Genomic DNA, 26,685 nt, shown 5'->3' on the forward strand with positions numbered 1-26,685 from the left:
AGAAGCATGGAGGCCCAATGGGAAGGCTCACAACAGTTTGGGTGGAAGATGACAAGTCTAAATAACTTAACCAGGGACGCCTGGGTGGCGCAGCGGTTTGGCGCCTGTCTTTGGCCCAGGGTGCGATCCTGGAGACCCGGGATCGAATCCCACATCGGGCTCCCGGTGCATGGAGCCTGCTTCTCCCTCTGCCTGTGTCTCTGCCTCTCTCTCTCTCTGTGTGTGTGTGACTATCATAAAAAAAAAAAAAAAAAAATTTCTAAATAACTTAACCAGGGACGCCTGGGTGGCTCAGCGGTTGAGCATCTGCCTTTGGCTCAGGGCGTGATCCTGGGTCTGGTTATCGAGTCCCCCATCAGGCTCCATGCGGGAAGCCTGCTTCTCCCTCTGCCTATGTCTCTGCCTCCCTCTGTGTCTCTCACGAATAAATAAATAAAATCTTAAAAAAAAAAAAAAAAACCAGGGGATCTTTAAAAATTTAAAAGTAAAATAAATAAATAACTGAACTATATTGTATTTTCAGTTTTGCAGGAGTTTGCCACATTAAGGCAAATAATACCCTTTTAAAATAGAACTGTCTTTAAAAAAAATAGAACTTTCTTTTTAAAATTTAAGTATGTCACTTATGGCTATGGGAACTGTGAAGAAAAGTCTTGTAATGGTGCTTATGGAGCTTACAGTCATCTATAAATGTCACTTTCCCTAGTGAGGAAATGAGCCATTTTAGTGAATTTCAGCAACGTGAAGTGGCCAGAAAATGTTTTTGTGTTGTTACCCGTGAATAAGTAAGCACAATATCTGTGACCAAAAAAACAGGAGGAGGGATCCCTGGGTGGCGCAGCGGTTTGGCGCCTGCCTTTGGCCCAGGGCGCGATCCTGGTGACCCAGGATCGAATCCCACGTCGGGCTCCTGGTGCATGGAGCCTGCTTCTCCCTCTGCCTGTGTCTCTGCCTCTCTCTCTCTCTCTCTCTGTGACTGTCATAAATAAATAAAAATTAAAAAAAAAAAAAAAACAGGAGGAGAAAATGCTTCTGTATAATGAAGAGACAAATTTCAGTTTTCACTTTATGGCCACACTAGTAATACACAAGAGACCACTGCTATAACTGCTAGGCATATAACAGGTATTCAATAAACACAGCATCAAACTGAATAATGAGTGGAATTTACTACCCAATTTTACTGCCCTAAAAGTCTTTTATACAGCATAAGATAGTGACTTTTAGAAATGCTATTTCTCCCTTCAAATTTCTAAGAAACATCATATTTCCAAACCAATAATAATAGCAACAGTAAAGCAAACTTAAATAAAAAACATTAATGTAAACATGTTAAACTGGGACTTATTATTCAAGATACTTCAGTTTCTTTTTTTTTTAATTTTTATTTATTTATGATAGGCACACAGTGAGAGAGAGAGGCAGAGACACAGGCAGAGGGAGAAGCAGGCTCCATGCACTGGGAGCCCGACGTGGGATTTGATCCCGGGTCTCCATGATCGTGCCCTGGGCCAAAGGCAAGCGCTAAACGGCTGCGCCACCCAGGGATCCCAAGATACTTCAGTTTCTAGTAAATCATATTTATCTTCAGTTCAATAGATAGCATAAGGTTTAATACAATAGTATTCTGTAAAGCTTATCATCCAGTTAGTAAAGTGTTGGTAATACAATAGGTTATTAACTGGGGCTCCACCATGAAATAATGTGTGATGTTCGTTGGGATGAAATTTATATTTCCCAACGAGTAAAGGATTTTCCAACCCAATTTGAAAAATAAAATGAGAAGGACGCTCATCTTAGAACGTTAATTGTATGATTTTGCATACATACTATTTGTATTCAAAGATAGGTATCCTGGAAGCAATCAATTTATTATTTAATACAAGTGACCCAATCTCTACTTGAATACACTTTGTTACTCAATAAGCAATTTAAAGTCTTTTGCACTGACAGTCTATAAACAGTCTTTGTTCCATCTCAGACTAGTTTCACTCCTCCCCTGTCAAAAACTAGGGAAACTATTTTCAGGACACTGGGGTGGGATTGGGCAGGGAAACTGCAAAGGGACACAGATGATGAGGATTCTTGAGAGACATGGTCGCATCTCAACGTTTTCCCTTTACCTTCTGCAGATATGGAGACCCTGGCACCTGTCAGTGTCACTGACACTGCTTTCTGGCACTTCACTAATGTCTCCATTCGCTCTTTTCATCGTAGGGCTGCCACAGTTTTCCAATGCAGAGATGTTTGTGAGAGTCTCACTTGGATAAAGCCTTTTGGGTGCTGCTTTTCTCAAAATACATCCTGGGGCCTTGCTGGTTACATTTTTACCAGCCTTTGAATTGTTGTGTGTTGAGTGCATCAGATCTGACCTGAGGGATTAAGGGATTAAATGAAGGAATTGTTTGTCTGGAAATGTATATTTTTATATAACTAATAAAGAAATAGGCGACAATGATAACACTAGCTTAGGGAATATATTGAAACAACATAAAACTGATTGTTGAAGGTTAAATTTTGCCTCAGAAAGTTAAAAATTGAACTACCCTATGATCCAGCAATTGCCCTACTGGGTATTTAGCCAAGGATACAAAAATACAGATTTGAAGGGGTACAATGTTTATAGCAGCATTATCAAAAATAGCCAAACTATGAAAAGAGCCCAGATGTACATCAACGGATAAATGGATAAAGAAGATGTGGTGTACATATATACAATGGAATATTACTCATTCATCAAAAAGAATGGAATCTTGCCATTTGCAACAATGTGGATGGAGCTAGAGTATATTAAGTGAAGCCAAAGAAAGACAAATACCATATGATCTCACCCAAATGTGGAATTTAAGAAACAAAACAGATGAACATATGGGGAAGAGAGAAAAAGAGAGAGAAAGAGAGAAGAGAGAGAGAGAGAGAGAAACCATAAGCGACTTTTAACGATAGAGAACAAACTGAGGGTTGATGGAGGGACGTGGGTGGGGGATGGGCTAGATGGGTTATGGGCATTATTAAGAAGGGCACCTGCTGTGATGAGCACTGGGTATTGTATTCAAGTGATGAATCACTGAGTTCTACTCCTGAAACCAATATCACATTTGTATGTTAAGTAACTAGACTTTAAATAAAAATTTTTTTAAAAAAAGCTAACGTTTACATATGTGATTATTTGGAAATTCTCTCTACAGATTCAAATTCTTCAGTAAAGCAACCCAGTGTGCATGAGACAAACTTGTGATATAGTAACAGGGCCCAAGTTAGAAAAAAAAAGTCAAATTACTATACATCTGTATGATAAAATTCTATACAGTCATTAAAAATCATGTTTTCAAGTCATAATCAGTGATACTGGAACATATTCACAATACATTTTGTGAGGAAAAAGAGGACAGAAAAGTATATATCCTATAAGAGCCTGATCTTATTTTAAAACACCTTATGCAAAAAAAAAAAAAAAAGTCTGAAAGAAAAAACAGCAAGTCAAATGTTAACAGTGGGTATCTCCAGGTGGTGCAATTTGTACTTCTTTGTACTTTCTGTATTTTCCAAATTTCCCATAGTACCCTTAAAGTCACTTTTATAGTGAAGCACTCTGCACCCCCTCCCCAAAAAACAGTTATTGAGACAAAAGAAAAAAAAAGAAAGAAAGAAAAACAAAGGTTGTCCCCATGTCTGAGAAAGAGAGTTCTAGACAGTGAACAGAAACTTAACCGTGAACCTTAACACTATATCTCTCCTAAAAAACGACTGCCAGAACTGAAATGAGGTTTGGGTAGTAACAAAGATTAACCAGACAGTCCTGTCAAATTCTAAGCAGAAGAGAAAAAGCAAATGGCTAGTGCATGATTGGTGATATTTCCATGCTAAGTTGGTCCCCCTGTAAGCTCTTCCTGATTTAGGCAATATTTCTGATCTTCTAATGTTTTATTCCTCCATCATTTCCTACATGAATGTCAATGAATTATTTCAGAATAAAATTGCAATGGCTTTTTCCTAACCAATACAGATGTTAAAATACTGGCCTTACCTTTTTTGGTTTTGTGAAAGACACAATGATTGCGGAGAAGATGCTCTACTTGGCTCATCAGCTAATGTAGCCAAGATAAAGTTAGCTTCCAATAACATATCATCAATACTTAAAGCCATAGGTCTAAAAAAGGCAAAGTTAGAGCAAGCATCATACATGTTTTTTTGATGGACATTAGGAAAATTAGAAAACAACACTTACTTCAAAAGTAAAAGGAAAAAGAACTCCTGTTCATCTTTTCACAAATTAACATAGTCCTAAGAGCTGAAATGGTGCTTAGACATCATCAGATCCCATTTCAAAAAGTCCATCTAACCTAACCCAATCTCTGAAAGCTTAGATCTGGAATACTATATGAAATATCATAGTTTCATAGAAATTAGATTTGCTTAAGCCATGTATAATTTTCTAATTAGGCAATTCAGCACCATGTCAAAGTTATAAATGTATTCACTCTGCAAAATATATCTTTCTCAATTACCAACTAAAAAAAGCATCCTCAAACTTTTAGTTTGCTAAGTGTTGCCAGTAAAGTTAAGGAATTCTTGAGGTGTAAATTTCAAAGTGATCCAAAGGATTCTATTATTGATACATAACAAAAGAAAGGAAGGAAGGAAGGCGGGCAGGCAGGCAGAAAGGAAGAAGCTCAGAAAGTTCCCAAGGACTTACTTCCCAGGAAAATCAAAATGAATGGCTATAGGAGCATGTGTAGCTTCTGAAAATATCAGCATTCCCTGGGGGGGGGGGGGGGGGGGGGGGGGGCGAGAAGAAGAAGAAAAATAGTTGAAATCTTTATTTAAAAAACTACGAGTGAAATTTTGACACAAATTTTTGTTTACCTTTAATTCTTTGAAACAAAATGTTATTTCAGTATCAACTCCAATTTGAAAGAAGTCAAATTCATCTGCACCAACAAACATTTCACTGTACACAGAATTGGTCAAATCTGTTCAATATTACAAGAAAATAAAGAATAGAATTAGTCCCAGAGGTACTTATTAAATTTTAGTATGAAAACATAACTAAATGGTAGGTTAAAAATAGCCACAAATCCTTTGACATTCCTTCACTGAGAGATGGGGTCTGTGTCTACGTCCCCTTCCCTTGAATTTGGGTAGTTGGTTCCCTGACTGCTGAGACATAGTATATGATGCTATAGATGAATTGCCCTCGTGTTGGTTTCTGAGCCCAGGCCTTAAGAGACTGGCAACTTCCAATTCCTCTATCTTCCATCCACTTCCTCTATCCTACAACACTCATTCTTGGGAACTTGGCCACAACGGCCAAGTTGGCCAACTTGGTCAAGTTCATGCTCTACGAAGTCCAAATTAATGGCGAGGCCATATGTGTGCAGTCACTCTGGTTAACAGCCCACCTGTGCTCCCAGCACTAATTACCAGCCATGTCAGTGTGCCATCTTAGATGGATTCAGATGATTCTAGACTCAGCCACTATCTAACTGCAATTGCATGAGATCCCAAGTACAAACTATCTAGCTGAGTCCCATCAACCCACAGAAATATAAAAGAGAATAATAATTTTGAGTTTTTCACTACAAAAATCTTTGATATACATGCTCAGAAATACACACACACACAGACACACAAGTACCTTTTCTTCCTTCTCCTCGCTTTCCTTTTTTTTTTTCTAATTGAAGTGTAGTTAACATACAGTGTTATATTAATTTAGGTTACAATATAAAAATTCAACAATTCTATACTTTCCTCGGTATTCATCAAGATAAATTACTCTTAATCCCCTTTATCTATTTCACCCATCCCTCCTCTGCCAACCACTAGTCTATTCTCTGTATTTTTTTTTTTTTAAGATTTTATTTACTTATTCATGAGAGACACACACAGAGAGAGAGGCAGAGACACAGGCAGAGGGAAAAGCAGGCTCCATGCAGGGAGCCCGAGGCAGAACTGGATCTTGGGTCTCCAGGATCACACCCTGGACTGAAGGCGGCGCTAAACCACTGAGCCCCCCAGGCTGCCCTGTTTTCTGTATTTAAGAGAATGGTTTTTGGTTTGTATCTTCTTCTTTGTTCATTTGTTTTGTTTCTTAAATTCCACATATGAGTGAAATCATATGGTATCTGTCTTTCTCTGATGGACTTACTGCATTTAGCATTACATCTGTTTTTTAAAAGATTTTACTTATTTGAGACAGAGCACAAACGGGAAGGAGCAGGGGGAGAAGCAGACTCCCCACTGAGCAGGGAGCCTGATGTGAGGCTCAATCCCAGGACCCTAGGATCATGACCTGAGCCAAAATCAGACATTTAACAAACAATCGCACCCAGGGGCCCCTAGAATTATATCCTTTAGGTCCATCTATGTTGTTGCAAAGGGCAAGATTTCATTCTTTTTTATGACTAATATTGCATTATGTATACACCACATCTTCTTTATCTATTTGTCTATAATGAATTTGGGTTGCTTCCATAGCTGGCTACGGTAAATAATACTGCAGTGAATACAGGGGTGCATATATTTTTCAAATCAGTATTTTCATTTTCTCTGTGTAAATACCCAGTAGTAGAATTATTGGATCATATGATATTTCTATTTTTAATTTTTTAAGAAACCTCTATATTGCTTTATACAGTGGCTGCACCAATTTATATTCCCAAAACCAGTGCACAAGAGTTCCTTTTTCTCCACATCCTCACCAATACTTGAATTTCTTGCATTTTTTATTCTAGCCATTCTGAAAGGTATAAGATGATAGATATCTCATTGTTTTTTTTTTTTTTCTTTAAAAGAAAAGAGGGAGGGGATCCCTGGGTGGCTCAGTGGTTCGGCGCCTGCCTTTGGCCCAGGGCGTGATCCTGGAGCCCTGGGATCGAGTCCTGCATCGGGCTCCCGGCATGGAGCCTGCTTCTCCCTCTCCCTCTGCCTGTGTCTCTGCCTTTCTCACTCTCTCTGTGTCTATCATAAATAAATAAATCTTTTTTTTAAGATTTTATTTATTCATTCATAGAGACACACAGAAAGAGGCAGAGACACAGGCAGACGGAGAGGGAGAAGCAAGCTCCATGGCAGGGAGCCCGATGTGGGACTCGATCCCGGGTCTCCAGGATCACACCCCGGCTGCAGGTGGTGCTAAACCGCTGCGCCACCAGGGCTGCCCTAAATAAATCTTTTTAAAAAAATAAAGAAAGAAAAGAAAAGAGGGACACCTGGGTGGCTCTGTGGCTGATCATCTGCCTTTAGCTCAGGGCATGATCCCAGTCCAGGGATTGAGCCCCGTGTCAGGCTCCCTGTGAGGAGCCTGCTTCTCTCTCTGCCTATGTCTCTCCTCTCTCTGTGTGTGTCTCTCATGAATAAATAAATAAAATCTAAAAAAAAAAAAAAAGAACAGAAAAGAAAGGCAGATTACCACATGCAGTACCTCATTTGGATGTGTCTGGAGTCTTGAAAGCTTGACTGCCCTATGTTCTGCAAATGGACTTTGAGAGCTTGTTTGAAGGCTCTAGCAGAGGAGCATAGCTATTTGTATACTCCTGACCAAAGAATGGTCCTCCTTTATCAAGAAGGCCTCTGAGCTTGCAGTTTCAGGACGGACACACATGGAGCCGTGAGGAAGGAAGGGGACATCTGCCTAGCAGCCAGATCAGCTGAATCAATCCTGGCGATCAATGGAGTGACAGATGTCTCAGCCACATCCCCCTTACATCCTCATTGTGGTTTTGATTTGCATTGCCCTGATGATGAGTGCTGTTGAACATCTTTTCATCTGTCTGTGGCCATCTGTATGTACTCTTTGGGAAAAAAAAGTATTCAGGTACTCTGCCCCTTTAAAAAAAAATTTGAGAGAGAGAAAGAGAGCGGGAGGCAGGAAAAGAGGGAGAGAGAATCTCAAGCAGACTCCACACTGGGTACAGGGCCCGATACGGGCTTGAACCCACAACCCTGAGATCACAACCTGAGCTGAAATCAAGAGTCAGATGCTTAAATGACTGAGCCACCCACGTGTCCCAATCTGCCCATTTTTAAATTGGATTACTTTTAGTAACTTCATAGTATTTCATTACCTTTACTCAACCAATCTTCTGATATTAGATCTGAAGTATAGAAGATGTCCAAACTATTAAAAGTGCTTATCTCTGGATAGTGGGATGTCAGATGACTTTTTTTTTTTATTTTTTTATTTATTTATGATAGTCACAGAGAGAGAGAGAGGCAGAGACACAGGCAGAGGGAGAAGCAGGCTCCATGCACCGGGAGCCTGACGTGGGATTCGATCCCGGGTCTCCAGGATCGTGCCCTGGGCCAAAGGCAGGCAACTAAACCGCTGCGCCACCCAGGGATCCCTGACTTTTTTTTTTTATTAGTGTTTATTTTGTGTTTTTTATTTTCTTCAATGAACACAAATTAATGTAAGTTTAAGAACAAAAAATAATTAGCATATATATTTTAACGGGACCAAATATTATCCTAAAAACATATTCCTATCAAACAAGAAGGCTCATGTCACTTCCAGTGTACTAGCATAGAGTAAGTTTAAAAATAAACAACTGGGTCCCCAGTCACCCATAACTATAACTACTCATTAGAAAGCTGCTCACAAGGGACTGTCTCCTGGTTGCTAAATGGCCATCTTTATTCAGAGATTACATTATGAAATATAAAACAGACCCTTTCACTAGCCAAGCATATATTTTCCAGATCATGAACTTCTAAATTATCAAAAACAATGCTACATAAGACTAGAAAGAAGTAATAATAGCACAGTGCTAATGAGCCTGTGCCTTGGAGCCTATGTTCAGATAATCCATACTTACTGTGTGATACTAGGCAAGTCACTGAGTTTCTCTGTGCTTCATGTAGAAAATGTGCATAATAATAGTACCTACATCACAGAGTTGTTACAAAGATCACATGAATTCATAAATGGAAACCATTTAGAAAAAGAACGTGGAGGGGCACCTGGATGGATGGCTCAGTGAGTTGAGCTTTTGATTTCGGCTCAGGTCATGATCTCGGGGTCCAGGCAATGAGCCCTGCACTAGGCTTCTCCCTCACCGGGGAGTCTGCTTGAAATTCTCTCTTTCCCTCTGCCCTTCACTCCTGCCCCATTCACTCTCTCTTTCAAAATAAATAAATCTTTTTTGAAAAAAAAAAAAAAGAAAAAGAACATGGCACATGAAAATCATCTGATTCAATTTCAGCCCTACTTCTGCTGGTTTTTCAATTTAGAATAATATCGTTCCCTATCCTCTTCTTTACTGCTGTCACACACACACACACACACACACACACACACACACAATTACCCAAGCAAGGTGAAAGAGTCTCAAACAGCTTGTGCCCAAAAGATCCTAGTCAATTTTCTTGATAGCAAAACTCCTGATTTAATCATGCTTTAGTCTCTCCATTCATTCTAGAGAAGTCTTGGAAGAGCTGACTTAAGAAGTATTTACATTTTCTGTTATGTGTATGTGCCATCTGGAATATCTTACATCTTTAATTCAAAGCTACTTTTTCATATGTGATTAAAGATGGTCTCAATTGGGTTGCTGACCTCTTTATTTTTCTTTATGCTAAACATAAAAGGTGATAAAAAATGAAAAACAGGGGTGCGTGGCTGGCTCAGTTGGAAGAGCATGCAACTCTTGATCCTGGGGTCATGAGTTCGAGCTCCATGTTGATATAAAGATTACTAAAAATTAAATAAACTTTTTTTAAAAAAGATGAAAACCAAAATAAATAAATAAATAAATAAATAAATAAATAAATAAATAAATAAATAAAATTAAAAAATTAAAAAGATGAAAACCAGTTTCAGTTAAGATTAACTGAAAATACACTTTTCTCAGTAACCATTCTAATTTTAAAACAACCTGAATTTCAAAGCCAAGTATTTTAATTATTGATTGTGTTCAATTTCCTGGATCTCTTAAAAAGTTTTAATGATCTTTCTACAGCTTACTGCTTTTTAGACAAGAACAAATGTTATGCCACCAATGTTTACTGTATGGCCAGTAATCAAGAAAGCCAGGAAGTGACATTCCATACAAGCGCCGCAACAGATTGGGAGTCCTTACCCATTGGTTCATCACTGGAACTCTTAAGGCAAACACTGAGTGGAGTAACAGCAAGAGTAACTTCTTCTTGACTTGATGTAAAAAGAACAAGTGCCTCAGCAAGCACTCTACGAAATGTAATGAAAAGCATTACGTTATTTGAAAAACAAGAAGAAATAAAGAATCTTATTAAGTGGGACTCCAATCTTTACTCTGGAAATAAACAGGTTAGTCAGCCTAGATATTTTTAAACTTACCCCACTCCAAAAAAAAAAAAAAAACCTATCTTCTTTTTTCTACATGAGCTACGATATTTTTAGTATATTTTAAAATTCATCTGAAGGCCAAGAGAATAGTAAAATATATTCTTAGTAAGACATGTGAAAGCTGCAGAATAAACCAGACACTGGAAGAAATGTCTTTAATTCTATGGTTTTATACACCCAACATATATTTTTAATGTCCTGCAATCATAATCCTAAGGGAGGTACTAGAAAATACAGCTGTTCAGATAGAACTGGGTAGAACTGTGATGGAGATCCAGGTGAGGGGTAGAAGTTTACAAGCAGCCTGCTGCTTATTATATTCCCTTTCCCTTTGTTACGTGTCCTAGATTATTACCTATTACTTTCAAGGCTGTCTTGACATCCCAAATGCCCTTTTATCCTGAGCTCCCTTTTTAAAAACAGCTTTTTTGTAACAGGATTCACATACTGTACAATTCCCAGATTAAAAGGTTTTCAATTTGTATTTCCCTATTAATGATATTGAGCACCTTCTCATGTGCTTTTCAACCATTAATATATATCTTCTTTGGCAAAATATCCATTCAAATCCTTTGTCCATTTTTAATTAGGTTACTTTTTATTATTACACCACAAAATCTGGGCTACTTATGAAATTAAGGTTGTTGTCAGATAAAAATGAGATTCTTAGAATTTATGTAATGTTGATGTTAACCCAATGCTAGACATTAGCTTAGCAGTGTTTCTTGATGCCAAAATATGAGGAACACCTACCAAATTCATCTAGGAACTTTTACGGTGTTATGGGGGAAGTGTTTTACAAGATATCAAATAACCTGACACCAAAAAAAATGATAATATAAATGTGCAATTCAAAAAGAAAAATACAATCGCCAATAAATATATGAAAAGATGTTCAAACTTCCAAGCAATCAATGCAACAAAAAAGAACATCTAATAATACAATTTTCTACCTATCAGGTTGGCAAAAATTTTAAAGATTGATCATATCTGTTACTTGAAAGGATTCCCCTACACTTCTGGTGGGAATGTAAATTGGCATAATGTTTCAGACGGCAATTTGGTAATCAGTATGTTTGCAGATCTAAAACTTGGTAAAGGGGATCCCTGGGTGGCGCAGCGGTTTGGCGCCTGCCTTTGGCCCAGGGCGCGATCCTGGAGACCCGGGATCGAATCCCACGTCGGGCTCCCGGTGCATGGAGCCTGCTTCTCCCTCTGCCTATGTCTCTGCCTCTCTCTCACTGTGTGCCTATCATAAATAAATAAAATTAAAAAAAAAAATAAAACTTGGTAAGTTTTTGGCCCAGCTTTTTCATTTCTAGGACTCTGTGCTAAGCTGCCTAGATGAGATGGCCCCCAGTGATCCCCACTTCCTGGTATTCATGCCATCATATAATCCCCTGCCCCTGACTATGGGCTTAATTTACAGAATCACTTCTAACAAACAAAATGGCAGAAGTGATGAAATGTCAGTTTTGAGATTAAGTTACAAGAAGACTTTGGCTTCCATTTGTGAATTCTCTCTCTCCATCAGTTACCTCAATCACCAATCTCTCTCTCTGATTACCAGTGGCCATGTTGTGAGGACAATCATATTGTCCACAGAGAGGCCTGTGTAGTGAGGAATTGAGGCCTACCAGCAACCAGACGAGTGAGCTTAGAAGCCATCTTCTGAGGCCTCCCCATAGTCATGTCGGTGAGCTTGGGAATGAATCCCCCCAGGCCCAGCCTTCAGATGAGACTGCAGCCCTGGCTGCCAGCTTGACTCCAACTCCATGAGACACCTTGAGCCAGATGTACCCAATTAAGCCACACTTATAACTATGAAGTAATAAATGTCTGGTTTCTGAAAGCTCTGAGTTTGGGGAAGTTTTGTTCCACAGAAATAGGCAACCAATATACTTTCTCTGGATGGCAGAAAAGCTGGAAACAACCTACTTGTTTCAGTACTAGGATAATGAGTAACTAAATTATGGTTCAGTCATTACAGTGAAAAACTATGCAAATATTAATAACAATAAAATTGATTTAAGTGAACTGACACAGAAACTTAAAAAAGCAAGTTCCCAAACAATAATAGTAGGATATTTTTTTGAAAAAAAAATTATAAGTATGTGTCTAGTATGTAATATAAATTTGAGAGGGGGAGGAAGGAAGAAAGAAAAAAGAATATCCATAGCTGTAGGGAGAAGGTGAGTTACAAAGATATTATCTATACAGAGGAGGAGATCTACAAGAATATACACCAAACTTTTGATTGATGTCACCTCTGCCAAGTGGGATAAAAGGGACAGGTAGAGGGGAAAGTCCTTTCATGTTTTATGTTTGCACTCCTCTATAAACTCGAGATGTATTATAAGGGGCATGTATTGCTTGTGTAATTAAAAAACAATAAGGATAAAATATTTTTTGGTTCACAAAGTAATTAATGTTTAATGCTACAGCTTAACTAAAAAAATGAGTGCACTTACACTGACAAATGCGCCTAACTCCTCTAAAGAAAAAATGCCAACTTGGGATAAAGTTGGTTTACATAAAAAATGTTAAAGTTTCCTCATGTTGTGTGTTTTAAGACTCAGACAGAAGGCAATATATAAATGCAAAGTATCATTAGTTAAAATATTTTTCTCTTGGTACCTCTGGATGTAAAAAGCCACTAATGGGATATTTTTAGAACTTTCTTGCCATTAAATTATTATTGCTACCATTAAGCAATTATATATATATATATATGTAAGATTTTATTTACTTATTCATGAGAGAGGCAGAGAGAGAGGCAGAGACACAAGCAGAGGGAAAAGGAGGCTCCATGCAGGAAGCCTGATGTGGGACTCGATCCCGGGACTCAATCCCAGGACCCCAGGATCACGCCCTGAGCCAAAGGCAGATGCTCAACCACTGAGCCACCCAGGCGTCCCCATTTAGCAATTATATTATCTACTATTATCTTTCTTACGGTTTCCTCTTGACTTTGTGAGGGGATTTCTCCAAGTCAAATGTTCGCTTTTTAAAAAAATATAACTGATTTCAAAGTTTAATTAAAGGCATTAATTCTTTATTCTGTGCCCATATTATATTCAGGAAAAGAAAAATAAATACCAGAGAACTCATTACCTTGGCTGAATGACTAGTGTATTAGAACACATATTCTTTTCAAAAATAACTTGCAAGGGCTGACTTTCCTGAAAACACACATTGTGAGTTCTTCTAATACCTTAAAAAGAACAAAGCAATCTGTTAATAATTTTTAGTGCAACATAAACTATTTAAAAAGTCTAAGTTTCACAGCCAAGTTAAAATAATAAAATGAAAGGAACATTTACTATCTGGCCAGGTGCATGTAGCTTGAAGCACTACTCCTTTATAGAATGTGTTTATCGCTCTCTAGTGGACAGCACGCAACACGCCATATCCTCGGACCACTCAGGCAGTAGAGCTCCCAAGTTCTTTTGAAATACAGGTGACTTCTTAAATTCTGTGTAAAATAGTGATTGCCCACTATAGTTCATACACCTATCATTCTCTTTTAGTACTCCTTATCCAGGTCTGATATTTCTGTATTGCAGAGACTTTTGGAAGTCAGACACGGACATCTGGTCTGTAAATTCTTTTTCTCTGAGAGGAGGAAGAGAGGAAGACTGTGTAGTCACTATGTCTACAGCCCTATGTGCCAGGAACTGTAGTATGCATTTTACATACATTACCTATGATCTTCACTATATCCCTATGGGGTAGGCACTTAAAAGAGGAAACTGCAGCTCAGTGAGGCTGACTTTTCAAAGCAATGCTACCTGAACAAGTATAGGTAGAATTTCAATCTAAGTTTGAATACAGAGCCCATATAATAAAATCCAAGTGGGCTGTAGCTTCCTACAGCATAATAATGTTGTAAGAATCAAAGGGACCACTAGAAACATTTCTCAACTAACTTGGATTTTTTTTAACTTGATGGGGCAGAGGGAGAGAGAGAGAATCCCAAGCAGGCTTAATGAGCCTGACACAGGGCTCAATTCCATGACCCTAAAATCATGACCTAAGCCAAAATCAAGAGTCGGATGCCCAACCAGCTGAGTCACCCAGGTGCCCCTGGATATTTTTCTGATACAAAATAACAGCAACATTTATTAATTTCATAAGAATTTACTGATCACCAACTACTCATAAAGCTGCATTAGTTAGCTTTTGCTGGAAAAGAAACCACTCCAAAACTAAGTGGCCCCAAATAACAAACACTTGCTATTGTTCACAATTCAGCTGAGTCGTTCTACTTTAAGCTGGCTTAGCTGTGGCCCGACATCTTGGATGGCCACAATTCCATGTGTAGGGCCTCTGTGGGACAACTGGCATGGCTGACGCTGCTGGGATGGCTGAGGCCACCCGCCACATGGACTTAATCTTGCAGAAGTCGACTGTGCAGCACTTGTTCTCATGATGAAGGAAAGATTCCTACCTTACCAGGGTTGCCAGGCTTCTTAAGGCCTAGGCTTGGAACTCACACAATATCACTTCTACTTAATTGATAAAGCAAGCCCAAGGCCAGCCAAGATTCCAGTTGGGGAAACAGATTTCAGCTTTTGAAGGGTGGGAAACAGTAAATAATTTGTGAACACTTTTTTTGGAGTCTACTACACAGGAACCATTTTAGGAGATGGGGATTAGCAAAGCACAAGTTGAACAAAAAATTCTATCCTCACAGAGCTTACCTTCTAGGGAGGGGAGACAGACAATAAGAAAATAAATAAGTAAAATAATTGCTAGGAAACATAGTGATAAGGGCCACAGGAAAAAAGCAAAGCAGAAAGGGCACTAGGGAATGCCAGTCATGGTAGACAGTAGTTTTAAATAGGGAGGTCAAGGAAGATGTCATGGAAACAATGCTATCTGAGTAAAGACTTCAAAGAGGTGAAAGAGCAAGCAACATGCCATCTGGAAAAGAAGCTTGCTAGGCAGAGATCTTCCAACCCATGTAAGACCTTTTTGGCCATTATAAGATCTCTGGCTTTAAGCCTAGGTAAATTGAGAGGGTTTAGGGCAGGGAGGGGAGTTGAGAGAATTTGAGCACTAGAGTGACATATCCAACCTATTTCATCTTTGCATTCATCCATAAATGTTAGATGTACTACAAAGAGCATGGCATTGCAAGGGATTACTGTGATTTCTATTTTGGCAAGACACTAAGTTCAATAGTTGGCATAAGTTACCTATTCTAAAAACAATTTTCAAGTTACTTTTGGAGCAACAGGTATTAGATGCTTATGATCTACCAAAGGATAGACAGTGAAAAAGTAAGTCACCCCGCATCCTCATACCCTCCAAAGAGGGCACTACTGTTACCAGAAACAGCCTTAGCAAGGATCATACCTCTAGAACAGACATCTAAATATTTCACTCAAGTGAATACTGGCATTGCCAAAGATGTCTAAGCAGAGAAATACCTAATTTCTTTTTCATTCCTGAGGCTCCTTTTCTTGCTACTTGCTTCCTTCTCCTTTTCCCTTTACAACTGACAAGTGCTAAACACTTTTAATCCAAACCCTTGCTCACAGGGCTTCCTTCCCATAGAATGCCTTCCCATTTCCATCTACTGGAAACTCACCCAGTATATGGTGCCACTAGCCACAAAACCTTTCCTCTTCACCTTTCTCTCCTTTGAATTTCTGGCCCAAACAACATCCACTGTACGACTTTATTTTTAAGTAGGTTCTATACTGGGCTTGAACTCACGACACTGAGAATAAGATCGGAGCTGAGATCAAGAATCAGACACTAAATCAACTGAGCAACCCAGGTGCCCCACAACTCTACTTTTTTTTTTAAAGATTTTATTTATTTATTCATGTGAGACAGAGAGAGAGAGTGAAAGAGAGAGGCAGAGACACAGGCAGAGGGAGAAGCAGGCTCCATGCAGGGAGCCCGATGTGGGACTCGATCCCCGGTCTCCAGGACCATGTCCTGGACCGAAGGCAGCACTAAACCGCTGAGCCACCGGGGCTGCCCCAACTCTACCCTTTTTTAAGCAACTTGGCATGATGTACCTCTTCACTGGTTTTTCTAGTCTTCTCATTTAACAACAATTTTCCTTGATAGGATGCAAATGGGATCAACATTTAGAAGTCCTGTTTTTTCCCTGGGTTCATCTATTAACTTTATTTTGTGTTACACAAAGTACTGGACTCTACTGAGATAAGGAGTTTTGATTTATAACGAACTTCTTTCATTAAGAAAATCTTACTATTAAAAACAACAACAACTGGGGTGCTTGCATGGCTCAGTGTTAAGCATCTGACTTGATCTCAGTTCAGGTCTTAATCTCAGGATTGTGAGTTCAAGCCCCACACTGGGTTCCAGGCTGGGAGTGGAGCCTTCCTTTTTTTAAAAAAAGAAAAAAGAAAAAAGAAAAACAACAACAGCTGAACTAAAGCAAATGCTTAGTCACATGTTTGGCTTAAATTCTGGCATAAGCTCCTAACTTCTCACAGACCGGTAACAATAGTTTGCGGCCCAGGAGCCAGTCCATGCATCATTCTGAGTAGTAGTGTCTCATACCATCTGCTCCTGGCCATGGGATTCTTGACACTAGGAGAGAATTCTACTTGCCACTTCATAAGCTCAATTTGGAACTTCCTTCAGTGGGTCCAGAGAACTCTTTCAAACCTGAAGGGGTACAGCTAAGGAACAGCCATTATTTTGGAGATATTACATTTGCAGAGTTCACAATTTCAGAAACTAGTGATACTTCAAAAGTCTTATAAGTTATTCAAATGTACCCCAATCCCTATAAATTCACTGTCAAGCAAGTTTAAAGTCATTAGCACATCTGTAGAATGCCCTTTGACAAAAAAACTTGAAGCCTTGAAGTGGAAGCCCAGCCCTCTTAACATCACTTTATTAATACACGCATATGAATCAAAGTTTTATTTTCAGGGCAGCCCAGGTGGCTCAGCAGTTTAGCGCTGCCTTCAGCCCATGGCCTGATCCTGGAGACCCAGGATCGAGTCCCATGTCGGGCTCCCTGCATGGAGCCTGCTTCTCCCTCTGCCTGTCTCTGCCTCTCTCTCTCTCTCTCTGTCATGAATAAATAAAATCTTTTTTTAAATTAAAAAAAAAAAGTTTTATTTTCACTCAGTATCCCAGTGCACTCCTCTTATGGAAGCCCCTCTCTGCTGGAATCTGGTCTGTCTGAGTCAGGACAGAACACAGTAGCATGTGGTGTATATCAGACAGTGTTCTTCAGGAACTCACAGACTCATTTTTAGCAACTGTAGGGTCAGTGCCAAAAAAGTATGGAGAATTGGTGGGATTATTAATAAGATAAATATTTCAGATAAATCTTGGTTCTCATGATACAAATCCTTGTTTTCTATTAGCAGATGCTAAGTAATTCAAGACATCACTGTTCTGGAAACTTTTCATGGTTAGATTTAGAGAAATTAGTCTTTTTAGTAGCTCATGTTTTTTCTATTGTTTTCTATCAGTGAAGAGAGCCAAATTTACATTACTGTCCTTAATTTCTTTCCAAACCCCAAACATGTATTTCTTTTTTTTTAAAGGTTTTGTTTATTTAATCATGAGAGACACAGAAAGAGAGGCAGAGACATAGGCAGAGGGAGATGCAGGTTCATGTAAGAGGAGCCCCATGTGGGACTCGATCCCAGGATCCTGGGATCACGCCCTGAGCCAAAGGCAGATGCTCAACTACTGAGCTACCCAGGCATCCCCCAAACATGTATTTTTAACAGCTTATGGGCTATCTCTTGCCCAGGTGATTTTTCTCAACTAAATTTGAACAATGTTTGTTTTTGTTTTTGTTTTTGTTTTTTTTATTCATGAGAGACACAGAGTCATAGAGGGAGAGGCAGGCTCCTCACAGGGAGCCCGATGTGGGACTTGACCCTGGGACCGGGATCACACCCTGAGCCAAAGGCAGATGCTCAACTGCTGAGCCACCCAGGCGTCCCTGAACAATGTTTCTCCACCAGATGATAGATATAAAATCGCAGGCATCATTTGCTGTGTGCATACAGTTTTGGAAACTATACCCCAATTACACAGCAGCATCCATGTCCTACAGTCTCCTTCCTTCCTGAGCTGGCCCTTCCCCATTTCGTCGCAGCCATAAGGTTCACATGGGGACTGACTACTTCCAGTATCACTGATGGGCCCCCGTTGGTGTAAACCAATTGGTGTAATCTTATGCCCCCTGCAATTAAATTTGGATGACATATGGCACTTTGAGACTCGAATGCCCTGGCCACTAAGATTAATTTAGGTTGGTCCAGTTGAAGCAAAGTCAAGCTCTTTTTTCAATGGACATGAAAGAGGAAACATGTAGCCCTGGCTGCTACTACAAGCCACCTTATCATTGGAAGTTTAAAAGAGAAGCTGGCCTTAGGATAAATCACATGGAGAGAAGTAGAGCTGAATGAATTTGAAGAAGGAAAAGAAGCAGTAGCTGCTGCAGCCTAGACTGAACCACATCTGAGGCCTAATTTTGATCTTTTTGTTTACATGAACCAATATTCCTCCTTATTATTAAAGTCAATTTGAGTTGGGATTTCTGTGTGCGTTTTTTTTTTCCTGTTACTTGCTACTGAAAGCATCCTCACTCCTACAGCTTTCCTACAAAAGCTACTAAAAATCAATCAATTACAAATATGTAATAGACACTACTCTAAATCAAACCATTTGAGAGAGCCCAAGAAACTGAAAAGTTGGTTGTTCAAAATCTAGCTGGAAATAAGGGATGAGGGTAATTGTAATCACAGCAATCTTTGACTATGTAGTACTCCCTCTGTGTCAGACACCACGCTCTACGCTTCACACTTGTGATCTCATTTCACATTCACAGAAACCCGGGAACATGACGGTAGGTAAAATTATCCTCATTTACAGAAAAAAAAAAAAAAAAAAAGGAAGTTCAGAGAACTGATGACAGAAAAACTCTGTAAAAGCCTAATATACAAGGGGGGGGGGCACCTTAGATTTCTAAGTTAGCACAACTATATGTAAACTTTGTTCAAACCAAAAGCCTGATTTATGGCCTGCCACGCATGCATTGTACATCTGCTTTGTGAATGAGCAGCCTGAAGGAAAACCATTTTGTCCTTGAGGCATCAATCAAAGCTCCTGCTCCCTGAATTCCTTTATGATTAAACTCATGCTTCCCGCCTACATGCTAATCTATAATCTTTTTTAGCTTTTACAAGATGTAAAAAATGTATATAACCCTATAAAAACTGTCCATTCTCTGGAGCCACTTTCTTCCCTGTGAAAAGTGTGTTTTCCTGGGCAGTTATCCTAACGTGGGCTGGAATAAAATTCTCTTTCTTACTTTCTGAGATTCTAAAAAGTTTGTTCAATTTGTGTTACAAAGCTTATGTAGAAAAAAAAAAAAAAGCTTATGTAGTTTCACAAAGCTAAGAAGAGGTATAGAAGAATGCACACACAAGTAGTCTGTGATGTCAAAGCAGGCTGTGCTTTTAACGATGCTCTTTAAGTGATTCTGCTATTATGTGAACTAAAATTCAAAGAAGGGGGAAACCACCTTAAATCATTAATATTTTGCAGGGAAAAATTAATATAATTTGAATATGAACTTAAAATATTAAGATAAATGTCAGGCAAACTAAGAGATATGAGATCATTGTAACACTATGACAACCTTCCAGAAGACCATTCCACTACAAAGAAAGATTTAGACTAATATCACAAGCACGAGCTTTCTGAAAGCATTCAATTCTATGTGCTAACTTCAAATAAAATAGTAGCAATCATAAAAATTATAACTACAGCTAACACTTAGACAATATGTGAGGCATTCTTTTAAGTACTGTAGAACTGTAACTTCCTATAACTCACTGGATCTTCACAAAAATCCAAGAACAGGGATCCCTGGATGGTGCAGTGGTTTGGCGCCTGCCTTTGGCCCAGGGCGTGATCCTGGAGACCAGGGATCGAATCCCACATCGGGCTCCCGGTGCATGGAGCTTGCTTCTCCCTCTGCCTATGTCTCTGCCTCTCTCTCTTTCTCTCTCTGTGACTATCATAAATAAAAAAAAAAAAACTTAAAAAAAAAAAACCAAGAACACTGGGACTAACATGATCCCCCATGTTATATATTTGGGGAAAATGGGGCACACAGACGTAAAATCATTTCCCCAAAGTATCAGCAAGAAAAGGGCAGAGCAGGATTTCACCCCAGACCTTGTGGCCTCCAAAGTCCATGCTCTTAAACAATGTGCTATCCATACTTCAGCATGTAAATGTCCTGTGAATACAACACTCAAATATCTACCATGCAAGACTGTTAAGCAGGAAATCTGTTTTACAGTTTGGTGTGACAGAGAGAATGTATAAAGGTTTTGGCTCCTACTACTATGGGGTTCAACTCAAAGCCAGGCTCTGCGACTTACTAGTTTTGTGACCTTGAGCCAGTGATCATGCTTCTTTCAATCTCAGATACAATACCATCTGCCTCCTAGAGGACTTTCAATACAGGTTGGCATTATTCCTTTCTGTTCTCACCAAAGAACACTGTTACCAAGGCACTCTTACAGAATATCATCAAGCAGCCAGTTAATTTTAGACCACCTATTGTTTGAATTCAACTGGACATTTAAAAAAAATTGGTTTGTATGCAGGCAAAGCTTTCCCAACTGACAAGTTGAGAAAAAAATGAATACCAATCATTTCATGATACTTATACAGAGACAAGTAAGAGAATACTTTTCAAGTACTTACAACGTCCCTACCACAAAACCACACAAATTCTAAGCAGTAATGCAATGAGAAGTCTTAACATGCAATTTGAATATTCTAAACATAAAAATTATTAATAAAAAACACACAATACATAAAACTAGTTTTAATTACACCTACCATGTCTGCAGAAGAACTGAATGACGACTTTGCACTTATCGGATCTGGTGAATATTTTACACTTCTCTACAGTTCTTTCAAGAGAATTTGGACATCTAAAGATGGGCAGAAGTGACTATAACACAAATACATAATAGAACAGCACACATTTAATATGGTTGCTCGATGAGTTTAAATGAACTAACAAGATAATGTATGCTCCTAAGTGAATAGATTTGTCCTGCATACCTTTTTATATATTTTTAAATTTTTATTCCAGTTTTGAACTATGTGACTGTGTAATTCAACCTTAAAAATAAAATAACCAATATTTTTTTCTGGATTAAGAAGGTATTTTCCCCTTCTTTTAACACTTTTTTTCCTCTTTTTTCAATTTAAATTCAAGTCAATTCATTTTAAAAATTAAATTAACATACAGTGTATTATTAGTTACCCAGGTATAGTGATTCATCAGTTGCATATTACACCCAATGCTCATTACATTAAGTGCCCTCCTTAATGCCCATCACCCAGTTACCCTGTCCCTCTGCCCACTTCCCCTCCAGCAACCGTCAGTTTGTTTTCTATAGTTAAGAGTCTCATGGTTTGTCTCCCTCTCTGATTTTGTCTTATTTTATTTTTCCATCCCTTCCTCTGTGATCTTGTGTTTTGTTTCTTAAATCCCACATATGAGGGATCCCTGGGTGGCTCAGCGGTTTGGCGCCTGCCTTCGGCCCAGGGCATGATCCTGGAGTCCCTGGATCGAGTCCCTCACTGGGCTTCCTGTGTGGAGCCTGCTTCTCCCTCTGCCTGTGTCTCTGCCTCTCTCTCTCTCTATGTGTCTCTCATGAATAAATAAATAAAATCTTTTAAAAAAATTCCACATATGAGACCATATCATTATCTTTCTCTGATTGGCTTATTTCATTCAGCATATCTTCTAGTTCCAACCTCGTCATTGCAAATGATAAGATTTCATTTTTGATGGCTAAGTAGTATTCCACTACATATAAATACACATATTACACACACACACACACACACACCACATCTTCTTTACCCATTCATCTGTCAATGGACATCTGGACTCTTTCCATAGTTTGGCTATTGTGGATATTGCTGCTATAAGCATTTGGGTGTCCTGCATGTCCTACCTTTTAAACCAGGTATTATTATTATTATTATTAAAGATTTTATTTATTTATTCATGAGAGACACAGAGAGAGAGAGAGGCAGAGACACAGGCAGAGGGAAAAGCAGGCTCCACGAAGGGAGCTTGATGTGGGACTCGATCCCAGGACTCTAGGATCACACCCTGAGCCAAAGGCAGACATTCAACTGCTGAGCCACCCAGGTAACCCATTAAACCATGTATTAAATGCAGAATAGATATCATGTCCTTTGTAACAAATATTTCCACGAGAGAAAACCAGGGCCACTTATACTTACCTTCATTCCCAATTTGCAATTTAAATTCGACATTGTAGAATCATTATCATTTACTTTCACTGAGGTTGACCATTGATAATGTTGAAAAAACACAGGAGAGAAGAGGACACATCCATATGCTGACCGACAAGAATTCACAGATCTTAAAGCAAGCTGAAAAATAAAAGTTAAGGAAAAAATCAACTTTCACTAAATGATTAATTCAAAAATTCCATTATGTTTAACACTGTAATTAAATGTGTTTAAATAAGGTTATGAGATGGTAACTGCATTATATTGACTACATTATACATATGATTTATTATAGATATTAAATGGATTACATTAGACATTGTATATTGAATTTACATACATATATACCGTATACACATCTATATTGAATACATGTAGATATTAACATTAAAATCTTGCATGTTGAAATTGTAAAGTTGTAAATGCCTTTAGCTTTAATGTACAAAGTGGTAGATAATGTTAAAAGAGGTAGAAAGATGGCAGCAAAATGGCAATCTCTTGCCTCATCTAAAGGGAGAAACCGTTGGTCAGTGCCAGCCAACTACTTCCACTTAGGAATACTAATGCTGGCCCCAAACTGTCAGATCTTCTAAGTTTTTAAGAGAAGCAGAAAACTCAGATCTTTATGTGGACTCCCCCAATCTTTAAGTTTATAAAATTATTTCATTTAAAAAAATAACAAACACAAAACACTTCGGCAAGTCATATCTAGCCTCTTGACCATCAGTTTGCCATTTCTGGTTTAAATCTCTTGTGTTGGATGGAACTGGAGGGTATTATGCTGAGTAAAATAAGTCAATCGGAGAAGGACAAACAGTGTATGTTCTCATTCATTTGGGGAATATAAATAATAGTGAAAGGGAATATAAAGGAAGGGAAAAGAAATGTTGGGAAATATCAGGAAGGGAGACAGAACATAAAGACTCCTAACTCGGGGAAACCAACTAGGGGTGGTGGAAGGGGAGGAGGGCGGGTGTTGGAGGGGAATGGGTGACGGGCACTGAGGTGGACACTTGACGGGATGAGCACTGGGTGTTTTTCTGTATGTTGGTAAATTGAACACCAATAAAAATTAATTAAAAAAAATAAATAGGGATCCCTGGGTGGCGCAGCGGTTTGGCGCCTGCCTTTGGCCCAGGGCGCGATCCTGGAGACCCGGGATCGAATCCCACATCAGGCTCCCGGTGCATGGACCCTGCTTCTCCCTCCGCCTGTGTCTGCCTCTCTCTCTCTCTCTGTGACTATTATAAATAAATAAAAAATTAAAAAATAAAATAAAATAAAATAAATAAATCTCTTGTGTTTCTCTGCCTGATTTTTAAGTTTAATACGCTCTCAACTCTTGTGTTTCTCTGCCTGATTTTTAAGTTTAATATGCTCTCAATGTATTCAGACATGTAAAATAAAGATGAGCAGTGAAAGGGATAATTAAAATTTCTGAGTTTCCTAGTTAACATTCAATCTGGATTGGGATCTTTAAACATCCTCTTTTGCCTTAATAGATGGTAAACTGGTTAATTTTCTTACTTACACCTTTTTCAGATGGATCTAGCCACAGCTCGTCACTGATTCGTGATAGAGCTTGGATTGCTTTCCCAAATACTACAGAGAAAAAGAAAGGCACTGCTTACATTCTTTCCTCAAACAATAAAAACAAATCATAAGGCTACTTCAGCATTCAGAGGACTCACGTTAAATTTATAAAGAACAGTGTTTCATAGACCAATGCTAAAAATTGCTTTAAATACATAATAAGGAAAAAAAAAATACATAATAAGGGACCCCTGGGTGGCTCAGCGATTTAGTGCCTGCCTTCGGCCCAGGGCGTGATCCTGGAGTTTTGGGATCTAGTCCCGCATTGGGCTCCCTGCATGGAGCCTGCTTCTCCCTCTGCCTGTGTCTCTGCCTCTCTCTCTCTCTCTCTCTCTGTGTGTGTGCCTCTCATGAATAAATAAATAAAATCTTTAAATAAATAAATACATAATAATACTCCTGACAAAATGCTAGACACATAGACACATATGTGTCTCAATAAATAGAGCTCAATAAATTTACAGACTGCAAAATGATAAGACACACACTATTCCCTTCTGATGGTTTGCATGGAGCTACTGCGGCAAGCCAATTTCCATACCAATTTATTTTCAGACTTGGTTAAAATAAATATATTACCTGACATCCCCCCTCCCCTAGAAGTGTGAAAACAGAGCATGAAGAGGTTCATCTGAAGGGCTTTAATAACCTCATAGGTGGCAAGGTCAAAATAAGTTATGAGAGAGAAGTTAGAGGCATTCGAGATACATCTCTGATATTTGAGGGTAGCATCCAAGATGCTAAATCTGCTCACTAAACACACTCAGATTCCCTGTAAGAAAGAGGCTAGGCTGGGTGATGTATTTGTCTAAACTGGTATGACACTGTTAATATTCTCAGGAATTACGAATAACTACAAAATGTGGCAAACAAATATAAGATACTATGCTGCAATAAAAATGGATGGCCACATAGGGTGCCTGGGTGGCTCAGTCAGTTAAACATCTGACTCTTGATTTCCACTCAGGTCATGATCTCAGGGTCATGGGATCAAGCCCTGTGGTCGGGTCCATACTCAGCACTAACTCTGCTTCTTTCTCTCTCCCTCCCCCACTTGTGCTCTCTGAGAGAAAAGGAGAGAGAAAGAAAAGAAAAGAAAAGAAAAGAGAAAGAAAGAAAAAGAAAGAGACCATATCAATCCACAGAACCATAGAAAAAGGAGAAAATATTCCAGACATAAAACCTGATTACACTGCTTAAGGATCAGAAGTGTGCGAATTGGGGGTGCCAGCCTGAAACTGAGACGGGATAATTATGGGGAGAAAAAAAAAAAAAAGAGGCATTTCTCCTCTTTTTTTTCCACTTCACATTCAACACTTTTTCATTCAGCACTTTTTCCAGGAGCTGCCTCAGGCCGACCTCTCAATCACCCAGCCAATAGTTTTTGAGCACCGCCTAGGTTCTGAGTACAACCCAATGCAAGGGGAGTAGAGCAATGAACTGAAGAGCAATAGCTTCTGCCCTCACAGTGCACTACATACAGTCCGGGGGGGTAGGCAAAAACAATCAGGAAAATAACTGCTTATTGAGAACGGAACTACACCCTGTGAGAGAACTTCTAGAACTCGGAGAACCTGTAACAGCCGGGAGCCCGTGCGTCCCCTCCCTGTTCCTCACTACCGTTCTGTGGATGGCCCCATCCCGGGGTGGGGGAGGGGGGGTAAGGTAACCACCACACAAGGCGCCATTCTAGGATCAGCTTACGATCTGCAGGAAACCACTGTTTTCCTAAATAGAGACTTTCTGGAGTAACTTACATAGAGTTCCAACCACTTATACATTCCCATCTACTATCGAGCTCTTTCCGCACCCGATTCATTCCTACAACAAGCCCTGCAACAAAAATGCTGTTACTAATTCTCATTTTTTTCAGATGAGGAAACTGAGCCCCCACAGCGATTCAGTGGCTTGTCCCAAGTCAGACGTGGAAAAATGGAAGAATCTGGAATAAAAACCAGGTTGATTAAATCAACCTGGCCCTAAATACTTCAACGGTCTAAGCATCATCCCCCCCCCCCCAACTCCTCCTCACGCAGTCCTAAATCGTTCAGAGTTTGAGGCCCGCATTCCCAACCTCCGCTCTGATGGTGCAATTTCACTTCACGGACACTGAAGACAGGAAATACTAAGCCCAAATAAAAGCTGACAGGCTCTCTTCCCTCAGAAGCCACTAGGAGCTTGGCTGGGTGTCGCCAGCACTTGCGCATGAAGGGCAAAGGGGAAATGGCCTCCATAAATCTTAGGCTTTCTTTCTTTTCTTTCTTCTTCGCTTCCCTTTTCTACATAGGAAGGCAAGAAAGGTCGCTCCACCTTTCACCTGACTGCCGCTCATCTCGCACTTCAGCATGGCTGCAAGCCCTAACAAGCAGGGCTCCAAGGCGCGCCTCAGCTCGACGGCCCCAGGGGCCCGGATGTCGCCCGCACTTTTCGAACTTTCGAGATCTAACTCC

At 39.4% G+C, this 26,685-nt stretch overlaps 1 protein-coding gene across 1 annotated transcript; it reads right to left on the reverse strand.

Moving 5' to 3' along the window:
* Window positions 1-1,040: 1,040 nt before the first annotated feature.
* RAD9B (RAD9 checkpoint clamp component B) lies at window positions 1,041-26,682 on the reverse strand. The gene is made up of 10 exons (XM_041728704.1): window positions 26,546-26,682; window positions 24,174-24,244; window positions 22,631-22,783; window positions 21,203-21,317; window positions 13,439-13,538; window positions 10,080-10,186; window positions 4,867-4,973; window positions 4,697-4,761; window positions 4,028-4,150; window positions 1,041-2,372 (listed from the first exon to the last, which is right to left on the reverse strand). The coding sequence occupies exons 1-10, from the start codon at window positions 26,580-26,582 to the stop codon at window positions 2,120-2,122; spliced, it is 1,131 nt and encodes a 376-aa protein (XP_041584638.1). The 5' UTR covers window positions 26,583-26,682; the 3' UTR covers window positions 1,041-2,119.
* Window positions 26,683-26,685: the final 3 nt, after the last annotated feature.

The sequence above is a fragment of the Vulpes lagopus genome, chromosome 14, assembly GCF_018345385.1.
Source record: "Vulpes lagopus strain Blue_001 chromosome 14, ASM1834538v1, whole genome shotgun sequence".
Classification (NCBI taxonomy): domain Eukaryota; kingdom Metazoa; phylum Chordata; class Mammalia; order Carnivora; family Canidae; genus Vulpes; species Vulpes lagopus.